The 22,409-nt window shown below is 41.2% G+C and overlaps 1 protein-coding gene across 1 annotated transcript; it reads left to right on the top strand.

The window, feature by feature from the left end:
* The first annotated feature begins 6,907 nt into the window (after positions 1–6,907).
* Positions 6,908–20,813, top strand: LOC117140466. The gene is made up of 5 exons (XM_033303411.1): positions 6,908–7,329; positions 16,369–18,681; positions 18,745–18,938; positions 18,999–19,416; positions 19,966–20,813. Exons 1-5 carry the CDS (start codon positions 7,050–7,052, stop codon positions 20,274–20,276), a joined length of 3,516 nt encoding a protein of 1,171 aa, XP_033159302.1. The 5' UTR covers positions 6,908–7,049; the 3' UTR covers positions 20,277–20,813.
* The last annotated feature ends 1,596 nt before the right edge of the window (positions 20,814–22,409 follow it).

Genomic DNA, 22,409 nt, shown 5'->3' with positions numbered 1-22,409 from the left:
GCGAAATTAATTACAACCGTGCATTGTCATTGCTGAAATCCGAAAGATACGCATCTGCAGCTCAATAAGTGAAGTTTATGAAAAAGTCTTGGGTATCTTCCGCTTTTAATTTTGGGATGTATAGCCATCCCGCTCTTACCGAAAAGCTCTTCAAATGAGTCTATCTGCTAGATGCGTTTGCACCTGAGCACCAGTGGATCGCCTCCACCAATGGCAGCTAAAGTGAGTTAAAAAAAACCCGAGAAAACCACCAAAACCCCTCAGAAATCGCACTAAATCAGTACCTTAAAAACTGACCATCTGCATGGTGCAAACTGTCTTACCAATTCGGTTCTCACGACACAAAATCATAGTACAAACACCGTACGGCGACACCTTTGAACTTTAAAACGGGAGAGTGCAAAATCAGCCTGGCAGCGTGTAACGGTGCCACAGCCGAAACTAAAGCCAAAAGCAAACAGACATCAATGAGCAGTTCGAAAAAACATAATACAACTTTAGCCAAAAAAAGAAACTCCAGCTAAAACAGACCGCAACCGGGCCCACAAAAAAGGTTTCGAGCAAAAAGCAACTGTTACAGCACCAGCACTGCACTCGATACGGTGGGATGAAAAGCTTATAAAAGGGTTTCAGAATTTCCAAGAATTAAACGGTAAAAATTAGTCAAGGTTCGGGATTTTTCTAGAATTTTTTAGAACTGCTGCCGATACAAACGGTTATTTCACACGCTTTTTAAATTCTAGTAATGGTCTAATTACTTTCCTAACGATTAATTCCTTGCAAGTAGCTTTTCTAGTTTAATGAGAATATAGTGGTCGAGTTTTCTTAAAAGTTGTACTATCATTTTTCAGATTTATTACATTTTGAACTTCACAATTTTATCTTTGTGAAAATAAGGAAGTTACGAAGTGGTGCAAAATTTTTCCCAAGATAACTCAAAACATTTGACTTAATGACCAAGATAAAAAACCATTTAAGACGTAGACTTTCGGAGACCATTAGGCAGTTTAAATAGAGTTTTCAAATACCATCTAGGCTTGAAAATATAACACTTTTGGCTTAATAAAATAGTGTGATTTATTTTATGTTATTCATAGAACAAAAACAGAGAAATAATAAAGAATATAGATAATGTTGACAGCTAAGGACTTTGTTTCCATTTCAGTTTTTTTTGTTTTTTTTTTTGTAAGATTTTAATTTATTTTGTAATGCCCAGGGGATTTTCCGACCAATTTATGAGCAGCACCCACTGTATTTTCCGACCGCGACTGCATTTAGTGGCCATGTCTCTAACTGTAATGGACATGGACTGTCGCGGACCATGGCGCACTTGTCGCGAAACAGGTTTAATCTCGCATTTTGCTCGTTCTGTTTTTGTTTTGCTGTAGCCAATATATATATATACATATGAGTATTTATTAATGGCCCATGCATTTTTCCATATTTTCCCGCTGACCTCCGGCAATCTGCAGGGGCAAAACGGAATCACCTTGCCGTTCTAATTTGCCAACTGCCACCGCGAGTTGCAGTAAGTGGAGCGTGGCTAATGCGGGGATTAAAAAAGGCCAGGGGTCGAGCTCATTAGCTGGGATCACCAGAGATCGGAGGAGCTGGCCCGAGGGACCACGCCCCCACATGCACAATATGTACATACATGTATATTGTTCGCCCCAAGGGAGTCTACAAGTAGAACTTTGCCCGCCGCATTGTTGGCAGCTTGTTTAACATTTAAAAATAAACTTATCACAAATATCGTGTAAGCGCAGAGACAAAAACACAAATGGCCAACAACGAAACTGTGTGAACATTTAGCTCGAGTGCAAATTGAAAAGTTGTTTGTCCGGCCGCAGAGTTGACCATAACCATAACCATAATACGGTGGCAATCCGCACCGAATGATGGTTACTAGAGAAGCCACCACATCGGACTGTCTGTGCTACCAACTGACAACTAGCAACTGATCAGCTAAGCGGATCGAAGATCGAACCCAGTTGGTAACCGGACGCTGCAGCGGTGCATCGCCAGCTAATTGCATTTGAAATGGATGCTAACGGAGCCGCTAATGTGCCGCCAATGGAGCATTGAGCTGCTAGTTAGTCGCCACTTGTGGGTCTTCGTTATGCAACCAGTGGTGCAGTGATTTTTTCGGTTTCTGTTTGTTTGCTGTTTGTAACTACTGCCGGCAAAGCTCCTAATGACTCACCACAATCAGTGTGCGAAATGGTAGCAATGCGGGAAATGGCTTACTTAAACCAAACTTTGACTTTTTAGAATATTCATCTCTGTTAGTCCACTATTCCGAGTGCCTACTGTTTGTGCTCAGACGGCTCTATTCTGGGGAACGGCGCAAGTACTTTGCTCTAATTAGTAAATGCAGGGTAGCTTGTCGTGTACAGCCATGAACAATTTAATGGGCACTTTTGCATACAGACTCCTACTCGATGACTCATGGGCGCGTCTAGAAATTCCAAGCGAAATCGGTCACTGTATCACTTCCCCCCGATCTCTTCCATCTGCAATCTCCATTAGCAAACATTAGTACCCCTATAGAGTTAACTTCAAACCGCCCACGCGTCCTTAAAGGCGGCACCTTAAAAGTTCACAATATAAGGCAAATAGAGTCGTATGAAAGCCTTGAGCTTGACAAAAGAATAAGCAAATTGCAATTTAGGAGGGGGCAGACTGTAGTCTTTGTGGGAAGTTCAGCTAAACACTCCCTGTTCCACTTGATCCCACTTGAAATGAGATGGTACTTAATTTAATGGGCATGAAATAGCATAATAAAATAATCTATGAAAAGCCATGTGAACAGTAGAAAATATCCTATTACTTCAGCTGGATAGGAAACTCAATTTGCTCTTACGAATGCATAGCTACCCTGTACTTTGGCAACCGGTGCTCTCGAACAGTTATAGCGGTTAGTGTGCCAAAGGCGCATTATCTAACCCGAACACCTAATTGTCTCAATAGCGCCGTTTTCAACTGATCACACACACTTTCCACAGCTGCCACTTGCGCTTTCCTTAGCCTTTGCATAACCACACACGCAAGTCTCCCATCGCTATCCCCAATCCCGATGCTATATCCCCCGATCCGATCCGATCCGTACACTCCATATTGCCTGACCGCAAACTGCAAATTTGCCTTAATGACTGCGTCGGCACGTTAACTGTCATTTTCAATCAAATCGCTCTGTATATAGAGGTATATCCGTTGGTTGCCCCCTCCTAACGCGATTTTAAGTGCAGCCCATTAGTTTTCAGCGCTTTTTAAAAGTCTTGCACAAACGGAGATGCGGATTGAACGTTACCAATCATCCAAATGTGCAGCCTGGGGGAAAAATGTCGATGAAATGCTCCCAAGTAGGAGGCCATGGCTTGAAGTTTGCCGAAATTATTAGCCAATCTCGGTCGATGTGAAGTATCGTAAAAACCCGAAACCCGACCGAAAATAGCTGACAAATATTTGCGCACTTTGGCACATAGCAGGGATTTGTAGATTCTGCCTGGGTTCCGAGAACCAGACGTGTAAAAATCCGCCTGGCAAAAATGATTATAGTGAGTGGGCCAACAACAATGGGGCATTCTTACGTACGTGAGTTCGCAGAGCCATAAGTATATTACTGGGTTCAGGGTTAATTATTCTATTGCACGCTCGGACTCAGCCTCAAAATCAAAATCAGACTCAAGCTCGGCTTAAAACTCGGAACCGAATGCTGTGCCCGGGTGTATAACTAAATTATGCATTATTTGTATTATTAAATTTGTCGGTAGTTATACAAACAGCATGCACACACCGCCAAAAGCTTTAGTTACTTAATATTTATTCTACATAATTATTTCATTACCCGCAAAAGGAAGTTGACGACATCTGATGTCGATTTTGTCATGCGTGGCTTGGATTTTAAAAACTTTTGAAGACGACTTCACCTTCATGGTTGACAAAATGCTCGAACTGTTCAGCGAGACTAAGCAAATTTGCGTCTAATTTTTAATGAGTTCATGAGCCTAATTTCTATATTTTTTCTAAGAATTATGATGTGAATTTCGGAAAGCATTATGTGATGTTTTGCACTTAATTTCTTAATAGCTTAGACGTTAGTTTATATATGCACTTACTAACAAGCTTCTCTTCAAACTGGTTAAGTTGACCTTTGTAAGTGTTTTGTTACACGACATAATTAGCTAACAGTTATACGATTCTATCCACTTTAATTATGGATGCGATGCGGCATTCCTGAAATACATTGATACTTCCTTGGCGCCTCTCAATCAGCATATTGTACAAATAGTGTGGGAAAGACCTTAAAATTTAACTACAGCAATTTAATATTCTTAGAAAATAAAAGCAAATAATATTAATCAAATAAATATATAACGCTACTTGAGATTAAATACTGCATTAATATATTAAATCCACTTCCGTGCTTCCACGAGATTAAGAAGTGATTCATCCAAGCTCCTCTTCGGTTGCACTCGAGTTGAGTGATTGCAACAGAAACTGGCAATCAAATTTGCATTTACTTTGCCCGCGATGTTTTGTTTTACGGGTTGTTTATGCGATCCGCAGATCGCTCCTGGCTGATAAAATCGTCGGATTGATAAACATTTTTAACTGGCCGTGTCGTGTCTTTGCTCGTCCACGATTTCCCAACGCCAATTTGCATGTTTAATCAGCTGTGGCCAAGTTTAACCCATTGTTCGCCACAATCCTATAGAAAAATGGCAAAAACAAAGCCGCAGCATCGCACGATCGGTTGTGTGGGCGTTTTTGTTGAGATGGGGAATTCTATTCTATAACGATCAGAAATTCTTTCGCACGCTGAGATCAAATCCCCTTTGATTTCGCGACTGCGCACTTTATCAATCATCGAAGGAATCAAACAAGCGGACCGAGAAACACTCCAAAACTCATCCAATTGTAAGCCACTCCACAAAAAACGTTGATTGAATTCGAGAGCGAACATGACAAATACAAAATATGATTCTAAGCAGATTTTTTGGCAATTAAAAATGAGGGTACACTCATGAGCTAGTAAAAAATGGGTAAGAATGGGTATTACTCGTTTTTAAATATTGCCACATAAAAAGATTTTATTTTCTGGGGCTACAAATCTGAAAAGGCCGGCAAAACGCATTAACATTAATGTAGTGTTTTTATTAATGAGTATCTTTAGGTCTAAACACCTTTATGTCGTTATCTCACTTCTTTGTAAGCGTACTGCGCGCTTTGGCAGTTAAGTTTAGAACGCTGATGTTATAACAAATTAACAAAAAAATATTGAATTATATAAAAACCAGCGCGAACGAGCGAGTCAATGGCATTTCTTATAATTAAACTGGGAGCGAACTTAATGAGCAAAGCTACGCGGCAGGTACAAAAAATCTTTTCGACTTATAGCCAAATTACTAAAAACATATCATTTAAAAAAAGGCTATCACGGGTCTGTTCTTTGTGATCACAGCCATGATCATCATGCAAATCTCTTTCTTTTCGGCTTTTCTTACATGACATCCTGCTTGGCTCAATTAATCATGGGAACTGCCGATGGCCAAGAAAGAAGCTTATGATTATTTTCTGTTGGCCAACGAGCGTTGAACTTTCGCCCATCTGCTTTGGCCGTCTACTAGAAAGGTTCACCAAAATAGAAATGCTATGTGTAGCTTTGTCTCGTTCGCCACAATATACAATATAATTCATCAGCATAACAAAGAATCAAAACTTAAGTGAGGGTCAAAATGTGGACTCATCATCCGGCCCTTAAAGTCTTGAGCATATTTTTTTTAAACCCAACATTACGCAAAGCAATGCCGCACCCAGGCATGAAGGCTTCTTGTAGTTGATCGAGTTGAATGGCAGTTTATGCCGCATACCAAATCGAGTGAAATTGTCAACGTAATTTTGCGCAAGACTCGCCAAAAAGGCCCCTCGAACACATTTTTAATTGATTCCTCGCCAGGCAATGACACACATTGCCATAAAAATTCATAGTTGCTTATGGTTTAATGGCTAACGAAACTGACAAGTCCCGCGTACAACAGGGCGTATGCGTGATGTGGCTTTGCCTTTAGCTTTGGGCTTTGTGGATTTTTATTGATCGGTGAACCAGGCCGAGCTGAGCTCGGCGACCTCAGTTATCACTCTTACTTACCGCGAATTATAATTGATGTTTGCCCATGCGATGGCCAAGTCACATAGCTTATTTTTTAACGAGTTTCTGGGGGCTACAATGTGGGGAGGGACCTTAGAGCGGCCTAGTGTCCTAAGTGTCGTAATTTGTTGGTTAAGCTGCTTCTGGACTGCCAATCTTATGGCATTTGACAGTGTAAATAATTTTGATACCTTATTGGTTGGCACAGAGTTAAGAAACGAATTAATGAGTCTGCTTCGGTGCTTGTGTGTTATAATTTATGTCTGACTTACACTTGGTCTTAGCTAATAATGCTTTTTCTGACCAAAAGATTATACACTTAGGCGGACTATAATGGCCAATTGACCAATTATGAATTTTATTGTTCAGTTTGCCCTAAATAAAAGCCCAAGCATTATACACAAACGCACTGTAAAGTGTACACTTGGCTCAAACCCGTTTAGTTCCCCCTTTTAAGTGCATTTTCTCTCCCAATGATTTTCTTACTGACTATTTGTGTACCAATCTCCAACATTTCACTAATGCACTCCGATCTCTCTTCCGACATTTGCAGCAAAAGGCAGGCGTACGATTTCCCAAAGCCGCAGCACAGATAAGTCGACAGCACGACTTGAATTATTGCACGCAACAGCAGCAGCAACATCAACTTGGGGCAGAGAAAGAGGAGCCACAGTAAGACGCAGCTTCATTCTACAAAACAATTGTGGAAAAGTGGAAAATCCGCGTGTGTGTGTATATGTGTGTGTGTCGGTCTGTGCGAAAACGAACAATAGAAAACCAGATAGAAAATCAGCAGAGAAAACAATCAGCCAAAGCAGCACAGCCAGAGCAGCAACTATAATTTTAGTACTTTTGTTTATACTTTTTTTTTCGCCATTTGGTGTATGCTTCGGTTACGATGTCGTTGATGAAAATCCATCGAGGCAATGAATCATTTTGCAGTTGCTGGTTACTGTTGCTGTTGCTGGTGGCATTGTTGTTGGCTGAGGCGGTAGTGGCAGCGGCAGCGGCAACATTGAGCGAAACGCAGACGAATGCAACTAATGGTGCAATTAGAGAGCCGCCTGTGCAACTGCAACTGCAACAGCAGCAACTTCAACTTCAACTGCAGTTGAATGCGACCGCCGGCGACGGCGAAAGCCGAAATTCAGCGGAAATTTTCAGTCCCGGCGATGTGGGTAAGTTTTCTAGCCAGTAATATACACATACGAACACTCGAACACTCACACTCACATTCGGGCAACAAAAAAAATTGCCAACTAGCCAAAATAAATCTATGCCAATTATTGACCAACTGCCAGCAGACGAAGCAACAATCGCCGTAGACGCTGCCACATTCGAGTGGAAACTGGCTAAAAGCTGAAAAACAATTGGCCCGGCCAACGAATGTGGCCGAAGAAGCGAAGAAGGCTCTAACTGCAGGCCACTTTTGCTCTGGCATTGGCCAATCTTTTGCATTTTGAAAGCCAGAAGTGCTTGTCAACCATACATGATGTTGGTATGAGACAGAAAGGAATGGCTTTTTGGGATATATCTTGGGATTCAGTTGTATGTCCATGCTTTGGATGGATAAAATATATCCATTGTGCATATAATTTCAGTAATGAGGGTTTTAAGAAAGTTTTTTTTTTTTCAAAAGATTTACGATACAAAAACATCATAATAATCGATGGTACATTGGGAAACTACACTTAATCCACTGTCTTCCTGAATGAATTTATTAATAAATAAATATACTATAAGGATATCGTTATTTTGTGTTATCTACGTTAATAATCAATCACTTTTAAAAATATTATTAAATACTTCAGATTAATTAATAACTTTTAGAAGGGTCCCAACCAGAAGTGTGACCCTTTGGTCTCCACTCGAGTTTATTGATTCAAGATGCCACTGCAAAGATAGCCCACAAATTGTGAGGCCCTATTGAGTTGCAACCGTCGAAATTATAATATGAAACGGTTCTGCAAGGGCAAATGTCGAGGTGAAGATAGCTGTAGCCTTTCATAAACGCTTTTTAAAAAGGCTGCAAGTGATCGGCGGCCAATGGATTGATTAGACCGGCTCTTTTGTCCATGGCTGCCCCTCGGACACTCATAAATGTAAACAGTAATTGTTATTTCAATTAAGTGTTTTCATAAACAATTAAGTTTGGACTTGGTTGTGTTTCTCGAATTCTTCGCGGCGTGGGTGTCTGAAATCGAAATGGAAATTGTGTTTCGCATTTAAATGTGAACTCAATGGACGACATTAGTGTGTTTTTTTATTGGAACAAAGTGTTAGGCCTAGAGTTCCGAGATTCCAAAGCAAAAAAATGTTGTCCGCATCTTTATTCATGAACTCTTTGTTTGGCCGAAGACTACTCGGATTTTTTATTGCGGCCCAGAGCTAACTAAACAAATGTTAATGCATTTTGATTATGCTTAATTTATGCCCGATGAATGGGCATAATTTGGGGGTTTATTTTTTGGTTTTTTCCTTTTGGCCACTCGCTTACGAAATGCAATTTTTCGGAGTTCAACTGACCAGTTGTAGGTGTCGTTTGCTGGCCACTTGAACACTCGAGATACTTGGCCAAAAATATCAATATTGGTGTGGCTCTGGCTCGGTTTAAAAAAATTTGTTGTGTGCTCATTACGTTTACCTGTTTCTTTTTGCCTTTATTTGATTTTTTTTGGCGCTCTGAGACCTCATGTGCGTTCATTGCGTAATCCCACTCGTTTAGCAGGCGTAGTGAAGCTTCAAGTTTTGAAGAAGAGGAGCCCAAAGAGCAAATCTGAAAAGTCAACAGAGAGCCAGCCAACCAGTCAGCCAGCCAAGTGCATTCGGGCCAGGTCTGCAGATGCAGCTGGGGGATCCAAACTGGGTGTAAGCCCGGGCGTATACGCAATATGAGGGCGTGCATCAATGTGGGAACGAATAAAATGGGAAAAAATGGGAAAACTACCGAGAGAAAGAGGCAGTGGAATAATCATTGTTTGCCGGAGGTAAAAGCCACTGCAACTGCTCAAATATTTGGCCCTTTCACGTTACCCACTACCGTATTACGTACTCTGATTCGGGTTTTGAGTTTACCCCAGCCTCTCTGCTCCCAATATGTTATAACAAATATTCAATCAAAACATTTGCTCTGTTTATTGTTCCATCGGCTCGAAGCTCACATGTGTAAACAGCTTGGGGAGCCACAGATATCGATTCATTTATAATAGATCTTCGTCACGGAACTAATCGATGGAGTGTAGGGTTCAGTTGAGCCGGATGGCAAGGCCAAGAATTATTTACATATTTGTTTTAAATTATGTAAGGTTTTCTGCGGGGAAAACGTTGAATAAATATCAACAAGGCAGAGAACTGAAATAACAAATATTATAAAATGTGGAGTGAGAATTTATTTGTAATTTGTTTTAGTGTTGAAACAAATTACTATACTAGCTATAAGCGAATAATTTGATTGGTTTTATAATCATAGATTGGCCATTGTGAATCCCCTCATATGATTCGGCTAATCTAAGATCCTCAATTTTCGAATTTTGCTTAAATTACTTGTTCATAATAATTGCCAAGCGAAAATGAAATGCAAATATATTCAAATCATGTTATACAATTGCCGAAAAAATATTTAAATTGTTAAGCAAAGTATTTACTTTTTTGTTTCCTGGATATTTACATTAATTTCGCATGGTTTTTGCCTTTCAATTGAATTTAATTTGAAGACCCAAATTCGCATTCGAAGTTGGTAACTTTGTGGTTGGTGGTTACTTTTTTTTTTTTAAGTTCGGCTAGGAAAAGGAAATAAAACGCGCAATTTGTGTTTCGGTGGCCACGGCGAATTTCAATTTAGTGTGTTTTTGCCTTATTTTTTATATAAAGTGTTTATAATTTCTTTTTCATTAGCTTTCGTTGCGAAAAATGTGGCCAGCGTGGTAGTTTGTTGAACCTTCCCCTCGTCTCAGGTCCATAATTTTGTTAATTTCCTTGGGTTTTGTCTTTCGCTTTCTTGTGTATTTTGTTTTAGTTTTTTTACGTATCGTGTGCGTGATTAATAATAAAACTGGTGGTGACCCAAAACTTTGGGGAAAAGGGTTACGCAACTGCGATGATTTACCGGGGACTTAATTAAAATCCGTGGGACAAAAGAAAGCGGCCAAAAGCTAATGATAGGGGGTGGTGCAAAAGTCGTAGTAGCTTACGTTGCGTAAATACTTGGATGCGACTGATGAACAAAGTGATGAACATGTGCCACGCCCACCCTACGGCCATTTGCAACGCCTCAATGCACAGCAACGTGGGGTATTGAAAACTTTTGCTGAGTTCGCTAAGCCAAACAAAAAAACGGAAGCCATGGTAAAAAATCCTAACAAATCATGAACAACAAAACTTTGTAATTATCCAACGTTGCAGGTCGTATTGTTGTCCATTTAACATATGGGGCTCCCATTTAAAATGGGTAACTAAAGTGGAAATCGCTCGCTGAGCGGTAATTGCGCAATTAAAAGGTCAGACCAAGCTTTTTTTTCACTTTGGGTGTCGGCAGTCTGTCAAGGCAGTGCGGGCCACCAAGGGTTAAAGCCCAAAACCAGGAAGCCAAACAGGCCAAAAAGGCAAAAAACCATAGCCAAACTAACGCCAAAACGATTCATTTAGCGGCATTTCACGACAACTTCAGCTTCACATTCAGCTCCATTTCCGCATTGACATCCGCGATGCATTTTGGCTTGGATTTCTTCGTTTTGGCCCGGTGCGAGTACCTTTGCCATTTCTCTTGGCTTTCTCACGTCGTCGTCGTCGCTGGCAGCTGCACTTCCTGCATTTGACTGCATTTCGCTGCATTGGCTGCACTTTTCAGCACCCACAAGAGTTGGCTGGCAGCGATGGCTCCTTCTTTGGCCAAAATGTCGAACCGGACAACTTTGAACTGGACTCGATGCGGATTTATGAGTCCCGCGGGCCTAAGTGTATATTTGCTCATGCTGGTATATCCATATATACCATATATTATTATTATTATTGCATATTACAATATCCTGCTTTCACTAATATTAAAAAATATATATATATATCTTTTAGAGTATGACCATATGTGATTTTCAAAACGGATTTATCTAAAATAAATACTTACTTTTTAAGATTGCTCTTTTAAATGTTTTTCCAAATGTAGATTTTGTATATTTAAAATCATTATTTTCGAGAACTAAGAAGAAATGCATTTTTCACGTTTTCTTGTTTTTTCCTTTGAACTTTAACTTTTTTTTAAATGTTCATTTAACAAGTTAGTTGGTGTTTTCTTTCCTTGAGGTAACTAAAAATAACTTTTTTAAATAGGATTTTCAAAGTCCAGCAATGTTGACTACACCCCCGAGAAAACGGAATTTCCCGTTATGGTTAAGGAGCTATGTGGCATTTGCTGCTTTTTTCGCGTTGCTCGCTTCGATTTCACATTAGAAATGCTTTCGATTGGCGATCCCACTAAAAATAAAAATACGAAAAAAACATGTCTTGCATGTCTGCAGCGCAGTGAGTCAAAAAACGAACAGCCAAAAAAATAAAAGCGCCGAAAAAAGCAAACACGTTTTAGCCATGAACGTGGGACAGGATGGATAGGGTGCAGCAAATACTGCACGCTTCAAACGAAAGCGAGAAGCTAAAAAAGCTGGGAAAATAACAGAGACAGAGCTGCAGAAAATTGCAACGAAAGCGGAGAAAGTTTTTTTTGTTTCTGCCAAGGCGGCATTTAAAAATTTTATTTATGAACTGACTTTCGCGTCGGTGTGAGCGGCTGTTTGTGCCTTTGTGTGGGTTTTAAATGCAGCAAGTTGTGTAAATACAAGCACAAATGCCAGGCAAAAGGCCAGAAAGCAAAAGTGAAGTTAAGTTTCTGTGAATTGATGAAAGTTTTCAGCATTTACGCTTGATTTGCATCTGCTCGGTTCGGATGACTTTCTTTTGCTGGCCAGGAAACAAATGAAATTAGCCAGAAAGCGATGAGTCAAGGTCAGAAAGTGTAAGTCTTTTCTGCTGAACACGTTGGCGTGAACAAATATGGAGTGGACCTTACTAACCCATTATAAATTAATAATCTTGAACATCCAGTAACATTTTTGATGTATTTAAAAATTTATCGATTCCTGTGAAATTGTGAATCATGCTAAAATCAAATAACTTATTAAAACGTATTATATATTTTCGGTACGAATTAAATTGCATTGAATTTCTAAGTCCCCTTAAGGCTTTGTTACTCTAACCTTCGCTGCGCATATAATTACTTAATTTTAGTTTTATAAATTCCCTTCGAAAATCTATTTCCGTTGAATTCACAGCAATACAATCATAATTCACATTTAAACGTATATAACATATATATATCATATTCGTGGTTCTTAATCTGTTGAAATTTGACTTTGATATTTGTGACAATCGATTTTTGATATATTAAAAGTTTTTTAATTGAACTTTAAACAATAATTCTTGAATGAGAATATTCGGTCTATGTGTCATGGCTGCGATCGGTTGGAAATTTCCAAATTTTTTGTCAATTTGGCGGGCTGTAATTTTGCTTTGACGGCCTGTGCAACGGTGCGTATGATTGACATTTGTGTCATAGCCTCAGTCGCTCATTCGTACTTATGTGATTATGAATTTTCCGCTCATTGAATGGTATTTCATAATTCCGAATGTGACACCATTAAATAAGTTTAGACAATCGAATCAAACACAGCTGTCAGCACGATCAACTGCATTGCGTGAGCGATTGAGTTTCGTAGTATCTGTGTGTTTGCGAAGTTTATTTTCTGGGGTGTCGGTGTACTTGTTCGTTTGTCAATTAGCAATGAATAAAAAACGAATAACAAACTGCAAAGTCAGCTGTCTGTCAGCCGCTCTGCCCACTCGTGTCCGTAATTCATATTTAATTAAAAGTTCTAAACAAAAGTCAAGACATGCGATTCGTTCAAGCGCTAATATACAACCCGCAGTCAACTGCCTATCTATGGTTTAGTTTGGCGTTTTATAATTCAATTGTACTTCGTACACTGCAAGAATCATCATGGAATTGTAGTAGAAGTGAAAACTAACTAATTTTAAGTATTTGTATTCATGAGTGGTAATTGATCGCAAATTCTATTGTACGAAGTAATATTTCTGGGATTAGTTTCTACTTTTAGATTATCTTACGTAGTATATATTTTCCGCAAGTGTAGCTATATATTAATTGTGGCTTTGGTTGGGGTGGCATCTGTGCAATTATCGGGCGGGGAAGAGTGGAATTAGCCTTGATGGGCATTGTGTGGCTGGCGGAGAAGACTCATTAGCTGCCAAATAAACTTGGCTTGGCTTTTTTCGACCAGAATCGCCCGTCGAACCGGGCGGGGTCTTCTCCATTGTAGTTTTTGTTGGAGCCAGATGGGGCCAGAGTTCGATGGCGAATTTCGCAAAAATGTAGAAGCTAATGGTGGCATTAGTCACGCCGCCGCATCCGTTTGATGGCCGCTTTGTTCTCAGCTGGCTGAAGATTAATCACCTGCCAAAATGCTGCACAATTTTCGGGCATTATGTAAGCAGCTCGCCGAAAGTTAGGTAAACACACAGCTTAGAATTCCCAAACCGATTACGCAGTTAATTTCTGTTCCGTCGCATTACCAATTTGCCAATTGTCGGACATACAACAAATATAAAAAAGGGGAGAACCGTTTCTGATGCCCGACTTGGGTTAGTTGGCCATTGGTTTTGGCCCGATTCGCTCAACTTGGCTCGCAGCCGCAGTCGAAAAGATCGTGTATATGACCAAAATCAAATTAAAATTCCACAACGCATGCCAAGTGGCGGCGGCGTCGATGGCCACGATGGCAACGGCAGCATAGCTAATGCCAAGAAGTCGCACAGGCCAACCGATAAGTATTGGCCAGGCTAAGGCCTGGAGTTCCCCCAATACAATGCAGAAGTCAAGCAGGGCGGAGTCAACATTACATGTGGATACTCTTTCCAAGGTAGCGCTCTGTCTTGTTTTTATTTATTTTTGCTAAGGAAAAAAGATTGTTTTACACGTCACTCACTACTTTCAATGCTTTAATTATTTGCATTTCTGTCATTGATTTCTTATACTTTTCTTATCAAGAAATTGTCACATAGAATTTAGTTATAGCTCTATCAATGTCGTAGGCAATCCAGTGTCCTTTAAGCATATAATTTCCCTCCGGAAAGGGAAGTACTTGGGTTACCTTAGTATTTACACTATGATATGGCAACTTATCCAGTACAATATCATGTTGAAATAAACATAATATGAATATTACTTAATAAACTTCAGGTATACCTACGTTATAGGGACAAGGGTGGTTTATATTGGAATACTTTTTGAAAAAACTGTAAAAATAATCTGCAACCGGATTGGGATTCGAAGATTTTAGGAATCTGCATATGTCTAATGACTAATAAACTTGAACTCCACTTTCTCTATAAACAAATATTTATGTATCCATTAAAAATGTTTCATCATAATTAAGAGTGTAAATACTATGCAAAATCGATTTGCTCTTATCGTGGAAAATAGTGTCATTATATTTTAGTGTTATTAGTTTCATTATCAAAATGTTTTAATGTTTTTAATGTTTTTAATGTATGCTTTAATTATGCAGAGAAAATATTGTGGATTGGACTTATAACATATTTTAGGAACCAGAAAAAAGACTTTGTCAAAAGGCGCAATTATTATTGATGAGCTAAATAAATATATTAATATACTAGAAAATCAAGTAAAATAATAATCCTTGTTGAAAATTTTAGAAAAATAACTATTTCCTTCCTTCGATTGTTGGATGTGCTCCAAGCTAGACACCCAGTTGAAATACCTTTCGGTAGCATACAGACCAACAGATAGGCGCAGCCGATCCGATCCGTCTGTGACTTTGGCCAAAATGGCAGCGGACGGCTGCTTGGCGTTTCATTGAAGGCATTGCAGAGACGTGACGAGACGCCCAAATGGGTTGCGCAGTGTTGAACAATCCGGCAGAATAGGCAACAAACGAAGAGTGGAAAACGCGGAGCGGCGAGTAAACGAGAAACGACTTGGCCAAAACAAAGACAAATTGTTAGGCTAACAAGATAGGGGGAGGTGGAAGTGGAGTGAGGTGGAGGTGGCTAGGGGGCCGAAGTGGCCGAAATGCGGCAGCCGGCGGTGGAAGCGGCATTTGCAACTTGTTCTAGCCGCCTGGCCGCGCTCGAGACGGCTGAAACTGAAATGCAACCTTGGCCTAAACTGCCAGCCAATGAACTAAATGTTTGTGAAAAGCAGCAGTGTTTGTTTGCGTTTGCCTGGCATTGTTTTGCTTACCATTTTGGCAACGCGAAAATTAAACAATTGTGCAAGCAGCCGCTTGTAATTGTTTTGCCCGATGCCGCGGGTCAAAGCAACAGCATGGATTTAGGCCCATTGCTCAATTCGGGCTTTAATGACCAGCTGCCTGGCCAGAGGCACATAGAACATAGAAACCTCGGGGCCATTAGTTAATTAACTAGTTAGAGCAAACTGCAGTATAATATCATAGATATTCGGTGAACCAGTTGGGCAAGGAGCGTTTTGGCCAACTGATTAATGGCCCAAAGAGCAGCCTCGTTTCTCGAGATGATCATGTGGCCGCCGATGGCAAAAGATGCTGTATGTCTGTTAATACCGCAGATGATGATGGCGATGATGATTGTGGCCGAGTCGGCCTTACCCTAGGCAAAGTTCGCATTCCAAACGGGTTTCGTGCTCGCTGCCTTAGTCGCATTTAATTTCCATTTCGAGATTTGTTTTTCCAATATTTGTCACGATCTGGCGTCAAGAATGCCAGGCAGCCTACACTGCAATGAAAATTGATAAGGAAACGGGTCGATTGTAGCACGCAACTTCAATGAAAAGATGGATTTCTTTTTAAGTCTTTAAAATAGTTATTTTTGTAATTTCAAGAATTAATTATTTCAAATAAAGGGTAGTTGTTTGCTTTTAAGCTTGCACATAATTAAAATTTTCTTTAGTAATTTACATTTAATTGTTATTTTCCTATACTTATATCAAGTTAATCGGAAGTTCGTGGGTACATTACTATTGTTGAATAAAAATCTTGCCCATCCAAAGTATTTATATAATCTACTCAATCATTTTGTAACGTGTAAGCTATAAAGCCACTTTGAAAATATGCCAGCCAATCTAAGTAAATATTTTTCCATTCCTCTGCTTACAGATGTTGTTGGTGATAAACCCACTACTTATAGGCCCTCGGGTGCCAATCGACCCTCGATTGCACCACTGAATTCAGCTCAGGATCGCGAGCGGAGGCTGATGAATGTGTTGGCTGCTCGTCGAACCGCTCTGCATCGAGGTGGCTTCCGCACCAGGATAGGCACCACCGGACGGAGTGCCATTTCACCGTCCGCGGCGGTGGAGAGCACCTCCAAGGCGCCCAGTGATCCCAGATCGGTGTGCATCCGGAATTGCACCAAGAACTTTACCCGCCGCACCACCGCCAGTTGCATGCGGCAATGTGCCAACTTCACCCGCATGGCCATGCCCTCGAATGGCAATAGTTCGGTGGTGCTTAAGGGTTCGGCCTCTTTAAAGGCAGCTGCTCCTGGAGGAGATCGGGATACCAACGAGATCCTCTTTAGCGACGAGTCCTCACACGGACTCTTTGTGGTGGCCAAAGAGCAAAATGACACCCTAAACCACATTGCAGATGGCACTAAGCCACCAGTGATGGGCAAGGGAATACCCAGCAAAACCAACTCAAATGAGGATGATGTTGATGATGAGGAAGATGAGCTGAAGCCATATGTCTACTTTGGAGCCAAGTTGCCACCCATACGCACGGGTGGCTTGACAATTAAAGCGGCGGAGGGCGACGACGACCATCCTCGCGTGCTTGAGGTTTCAGTGGCTCAGAGCACCACCCCCACTATAACTACAACAAGCACCACTCCTGCGCCGGTCAGCTCCACCAGACCCACTGCCTCGACTCGAAGGCCATTGACGCCTGTGGAGAGGAGTCGCAGTAAATACAAGTACCATATGAGGGAAAGGGGACTGGTGGCGGCAGCTGCACCAGCACCAGCAGCTCCACCTGCACCACCGGTGAGTCGGACCAGGTATGTGGGTTCGGGAAGACCCACGGCTGGACTAGCAGATTCGATTCAGGATCTCAAACAAACCGAATCGGAAGTGGCCAAGCCCGTGGGGCGTAGGGTGGTGCAGAAAGTATCGCCGTCATCCTCAACACCACTGATCATCACCGTACTAAGTGCCGAGGAGGAAACCACAGTGGGCCAGACGGAAGCTCTTCCCACAGAGGAATCAACCACAACGACAAGCACAACCACAACAACAGAAAAACCTACCACAACCACAACAACACCAGTGCCTAGCACCACGAAAAGAACAACCACAACTGCACCACTATCAACAACAAGTACACCAACCACCACAACGAGTAGCACCACCCCCAGCACCACCACAACGAGCAGTACTTCAACTACTGTCATTCCCACCACAACGAAAGCGAATTCCATAATTGAAAAGGACAAGGAACTCATCAGAGCCTTGGGACCGGCTTTAACCCGAGAGATAAACATCGATGATGCGAACAACTTGATTGTATTCTGCAATAACACCTCCGATTGCGGGGTCACACCACGAACCCACACTCAACCATCTCACACCACAGATTCCAGTCCAAAGATCCTGCGCACAACTGTCTTGACCTCCATAAGATCCACTGTACACCCGCGACCCACCAGCACCAGTACCACTACGAGTACCACAACCACTGCACCGCCGGCGGTGACTGCACCTTCCAATGAGGTCTACATCGGCATTGTGGAGTCATCTTCATCAGCACCTCCAGCGGACATCAGTTCCACGGTGATTGCAAATGAAAGAGATCTGAATATGGAGATGCGACGAATGAATCTGGTCACATTAGTACTGGTAGCAGTTGGAGTGATTCCACTAGCCGCCATCATCCTTTATCTAGTGCGTAATTTTGTGATTCGACAACGGGCGAAGCAGAGTGAAGTATTTGATGTGTGCATCACGGATCAGCAGCCCATAAGTCCGGTGAAGAAGGTGGACTCTAAGTACCAAGTCGATGATGATGAAGATGAGGTGGATCACCCGCACCACCAGCACATACAGCACCATCAGAACCATCAGAACCATCAGCACCACCAGGCCATGCCCATGTCACAGGCATCTCAGCGGGATGCGAACCACAATAGATACGGCAACAACGATGATAAGACATCTCTGGCCAGCGAATTCCAGGATTTCGAGCGGAGCAATATCAGGCTAAAAAGCCTCCTGGGTGAGGGAAACTTCGGCCAGGTGTGGAAGGCGGAAGCCGACGATCTGAGTGGTCACTTCGGAGCCACTAGAATTGTGGCCGTTAAGACTATCAGAGCTTGCAGTGCCCAGGTGAGCCTCAAGGACGAGGCCAATATCATGCGCAAGCTGGGATCCCATCAGAATGTGGTTACCCTACTGGGTGCCTGTGTGGAAAGTGGTGAGCACTAATGGAAATTTCTTGCTGGGGATTATTCATAAAATATTTTTAATATTCCTCTAGAACCGCACATGCTTATTATGGAGTACGCCATGAGGGGTCGTCTTCTGTCCCTTCTGAGAGCAGCTAGAAGTGCCACAAACATATTGCCAGCCTCAGTTCCAGGTGGTCGCAGTCTGGCGCCCTTATCGCCACGAACCTTGGCAGGATTTGCACTGGACATAGCCTGTGGAATGGAGTACATAGCAGGGAGAAGGGTGAGCAAATTATTGATATAATCTCTTAAACATATATTTATTAACATTTAACCAACATAGATTGTTCATCGAGATCTGGCCGCTCGCAATGTGCTCCTCGATCACAACGGCATGTGTAAGATCTGTGACTTTGGCATGTCCATCGATCTGGACGCCGAACGATTGCGCAAGGAGCAGGAGAAGAATGCGGCGAATGATCTGATGCGACACAATGCGCACAAGTTTAAGTTCGACTTCGGAAGCAGATACATCCTGCAGCACTGGCAGCACACTTTTGGCCAGGGTCAGGGCCAAGGTCACTGCTCCAAGGATCATCCGCACGGGGAGAAGAAGTCGCATCATGGTCACGACACCATTGGCAAGCGGCACGCCCTGCCCATCAGGTGGATGGCGCCGGAGAGCCTGCAGTACCACATGTTCACCACCGAAACGGACATCTGGGCCTTTGGCATCGTCCTCTGGGAGATCGCCACCCTGGGTAGGTTTTTCAATCCGTGAATGAGATGAGATAAAGAAAAATGTCCACTTCTATATTTCCGCTGGGTTTTTATCACCCAATTTGTGTTTAAACAATACTTGATAGTTGAGGTTCCCATCAATTTTAAATTAATCATCTGCTTGATCAGCCTGACATTTAATCAGCCATCAATTCAAATTTAAATGGCAAAAGTATATTATGATAGCAGTACTCTTTAAAAGAACCCGATTTTGTCTATGAAGTGCAGTTAATTAAAGTATCGATTTACGATTTTTTAATGGGCACACTCTATTAGAAGTTGTTCTTAACTATTTTAAAAGCACATTTATATTTTTATGATTATTACACAATGATAATTTTAAGTGTGCTGTTTTATGCGTGCAATTAAAAAAGAGACTTAAGCTCCGACACGTATCAATAAACTTACTGACTGGGAATTATCAGTTGCATTACGGCGAAGTTAACACATTTAAAAATAACTATAACGTAAATATAGTTACGAAACTGTTTTTAGATTATTAAAGCAATATATTTCCTACTTTTTTTCAGGATCCACACCGTACTCGCAGTTGACTGGACGCGAGGTCATCCGCCGGGTGCCCCAGGGTCTGAGGCCCGATCTGCCCAAGGAGAGCCGGCACGAGTTCTACAACCTGATGTCCCGCTGCTGGCACAAGGAGCCGCACATGCGACCCTCGTTCGCCCAGTCGAGACTGGAGATCACAAGGTCACTGCACAAGTGGGTGGACGACGACTCAGCGGCCTCGGATTACATGGACGTTAGCGGGTTCAGCGAGGATCTCGAGCACGGAGTGGTGTACTTCAACCACCGGATCTCGGAGTTCGAGTGCGAAATATGACGCTGACTGAGCCACCCCCTTCCCGGTCCAGGAGACACCAACTAACTGTGCATCTCAACCACTCCATCCACAACTCATCCACCGCCCACACATCTCTATTTGCCTACTTGTAGATCTTTCGAAATTCTCCTTACTTGCGACGTGCTTGTCGAGCAGTATTATTTGTATTTTATTGTTAATTTTCCATTTCGAATGCCCCGGGAGTTTCTTTCATTGTAAATATTTATTTGTTGAGACAACAACATACGTTCTAGGCCTAACGATTAATGAATGGCGCTACCTATGCCTAGTTTAAAGTTCGTCACTTAGTTCTTCTAGTCTGTATCTAAAATCCCATCTTCGAGTTGAGCTATTTCCCCCGGATGTAGCCAAGATTTGACTGCACAAAAGGAAACTTTGAAACCCCGTCCGTTGTGAAAATAAATCGTTGATTTAGGCGTGCAGCGCATAGGATCTATGTAATTGTATTGAAATCTAGCTATAGAATTGTACAAATAAATTAATTAATGACGAAATATAATTATGATTATTACACCAGTTGAAGGCTTTTTTATTTTATATAAGCTTAAATGGAATTTTAATGATTATGCTGTATTAAATTTTATGTAAGATTGGATATCTGTTAAGCTTACATGGTGAAACTTTGAAGCTTTTCTGTTAATGCCTGTTATCATGTTAAGTTTTATTTAAGCTTTCAGCTTTTTCCTCAGGTCTGGCTTCTCTTTGCAAGTTCCAAGGAACTGGTTCAAAATAACTGAGCGCGCAATTCGAAATTTAAAGGTATATCTTAAAACAATAAAACACTTAATTTTGTTTTTATCAATATTTCAATATTTTATAATTTAATAAAATATATACATAGGCCTACCATTTGAAACAAAATAAATAATTAGAGATATTATTTGCTTTATGAAATAAAGTCTCAACTTAAACTTATTTAAAGTTTTAATAAGCCACAATCATTAAATAAATGATTATTGGTATATTTGTCGAACCATTTTCTTATGTAAATCATCTGCGGGTACTTTACAAATTTAAAAGTGGTAAAAGACAGATGACTAAATTAAAAACCGGAATTGTTTTGGCCGAAGAGTTTTCATTGGACAAGAATAAGAGGCGTAGGAATGCATAATTATAACTCATACGGCGTGTTTTTCGAATATTAAACTGAAATGCGAACTTAAAAGGCAAACCTGATTATTTTCAATGTCAATGTTTTTATGCATTCGATAAATATTCCAAGAGCTAGTGACTATACAAGATGCAGTCTAAGCAATCCCGTGATGAAATGACCAGACTGCGGGGCTAGGTAATATTTCACTACCGGACCGGAACACAAACATACTAAAATAAAGAAATAAATACAAAAATAAAAATTTAATGTGCAAATTAGCCAAGTGCATCGCCAAGTTTTATGGTCAGCAAGTTGGCCAGCCGGGATAAACGCCGGTAGCGGAAAATCTAGCGAATTGCAACGATATGCGAGTAAAAACCATGGATAACCGAGTGCAACAAAGTTGAGTGAGTGGAGGACACTTTCGGCCATGGTTGCTTGATTGATGACGCTGCAATTAAACACACGGCCAGCGATGCGGTAATGTCGACAAATGGACATTAAGATAAAATGCGTAGAGGCTGGAAAACATTGCGAGCTCGTGAAAATGAAATGAAAATTCAGCTGCTGCCGTTTTGCCGCTGTGGTTACCAATGAAAGTGTGAAGAAAATGCTCTTTAAGTGGTCATTGAAAGTGCCACAGAAGCCGGAGGGAGGATGCACTTGCCACTGCCCTGGAGCAGTTAAGCCGATAGTTTATGGACCCAACCAATGATGAAGAAATAACAATAAAGCGCAAAAAAGCGAAACGTCAAAATCACGAAAAGTCGTTATTAGACGCAAGTCAAAGTCATTGCACAGTGGGATGCAAAACGATAAAAGGTAATCAACTAATCATGCCATATGCATAGTTTACGAACAAAAAACCAATTACAATCATAAATTTTATTTTTTTTATTTTAATAAAAACATGTATTTGGTTATGATATAGAAAATATTTTAAATAGTTTACAAGGATGTCAACTTGTGTTTCTATATTTTTTTTTTATTTGCACGACTATATTTTGTCCCACTGTTCG

This window comes from Drosophila mauritiana, chromosome 3L (assembly GCF_004382145.1).
Source record: "Drosophila mauritiana strain mau12 chromosome 3L, ASM438214v1, whole genome shotgun sequence".
NCBI lineage: Eukaryota > Metazoa > Arthropoda > Insecta > Diptera > Drosophilidae > Drosophila > Drosophila mauritiana.
The sequence above is the reverse complement of the archived record's forward strand: the minus strand, read 5'-3'. Positions and strand labels throughout refer to the sequence as shown.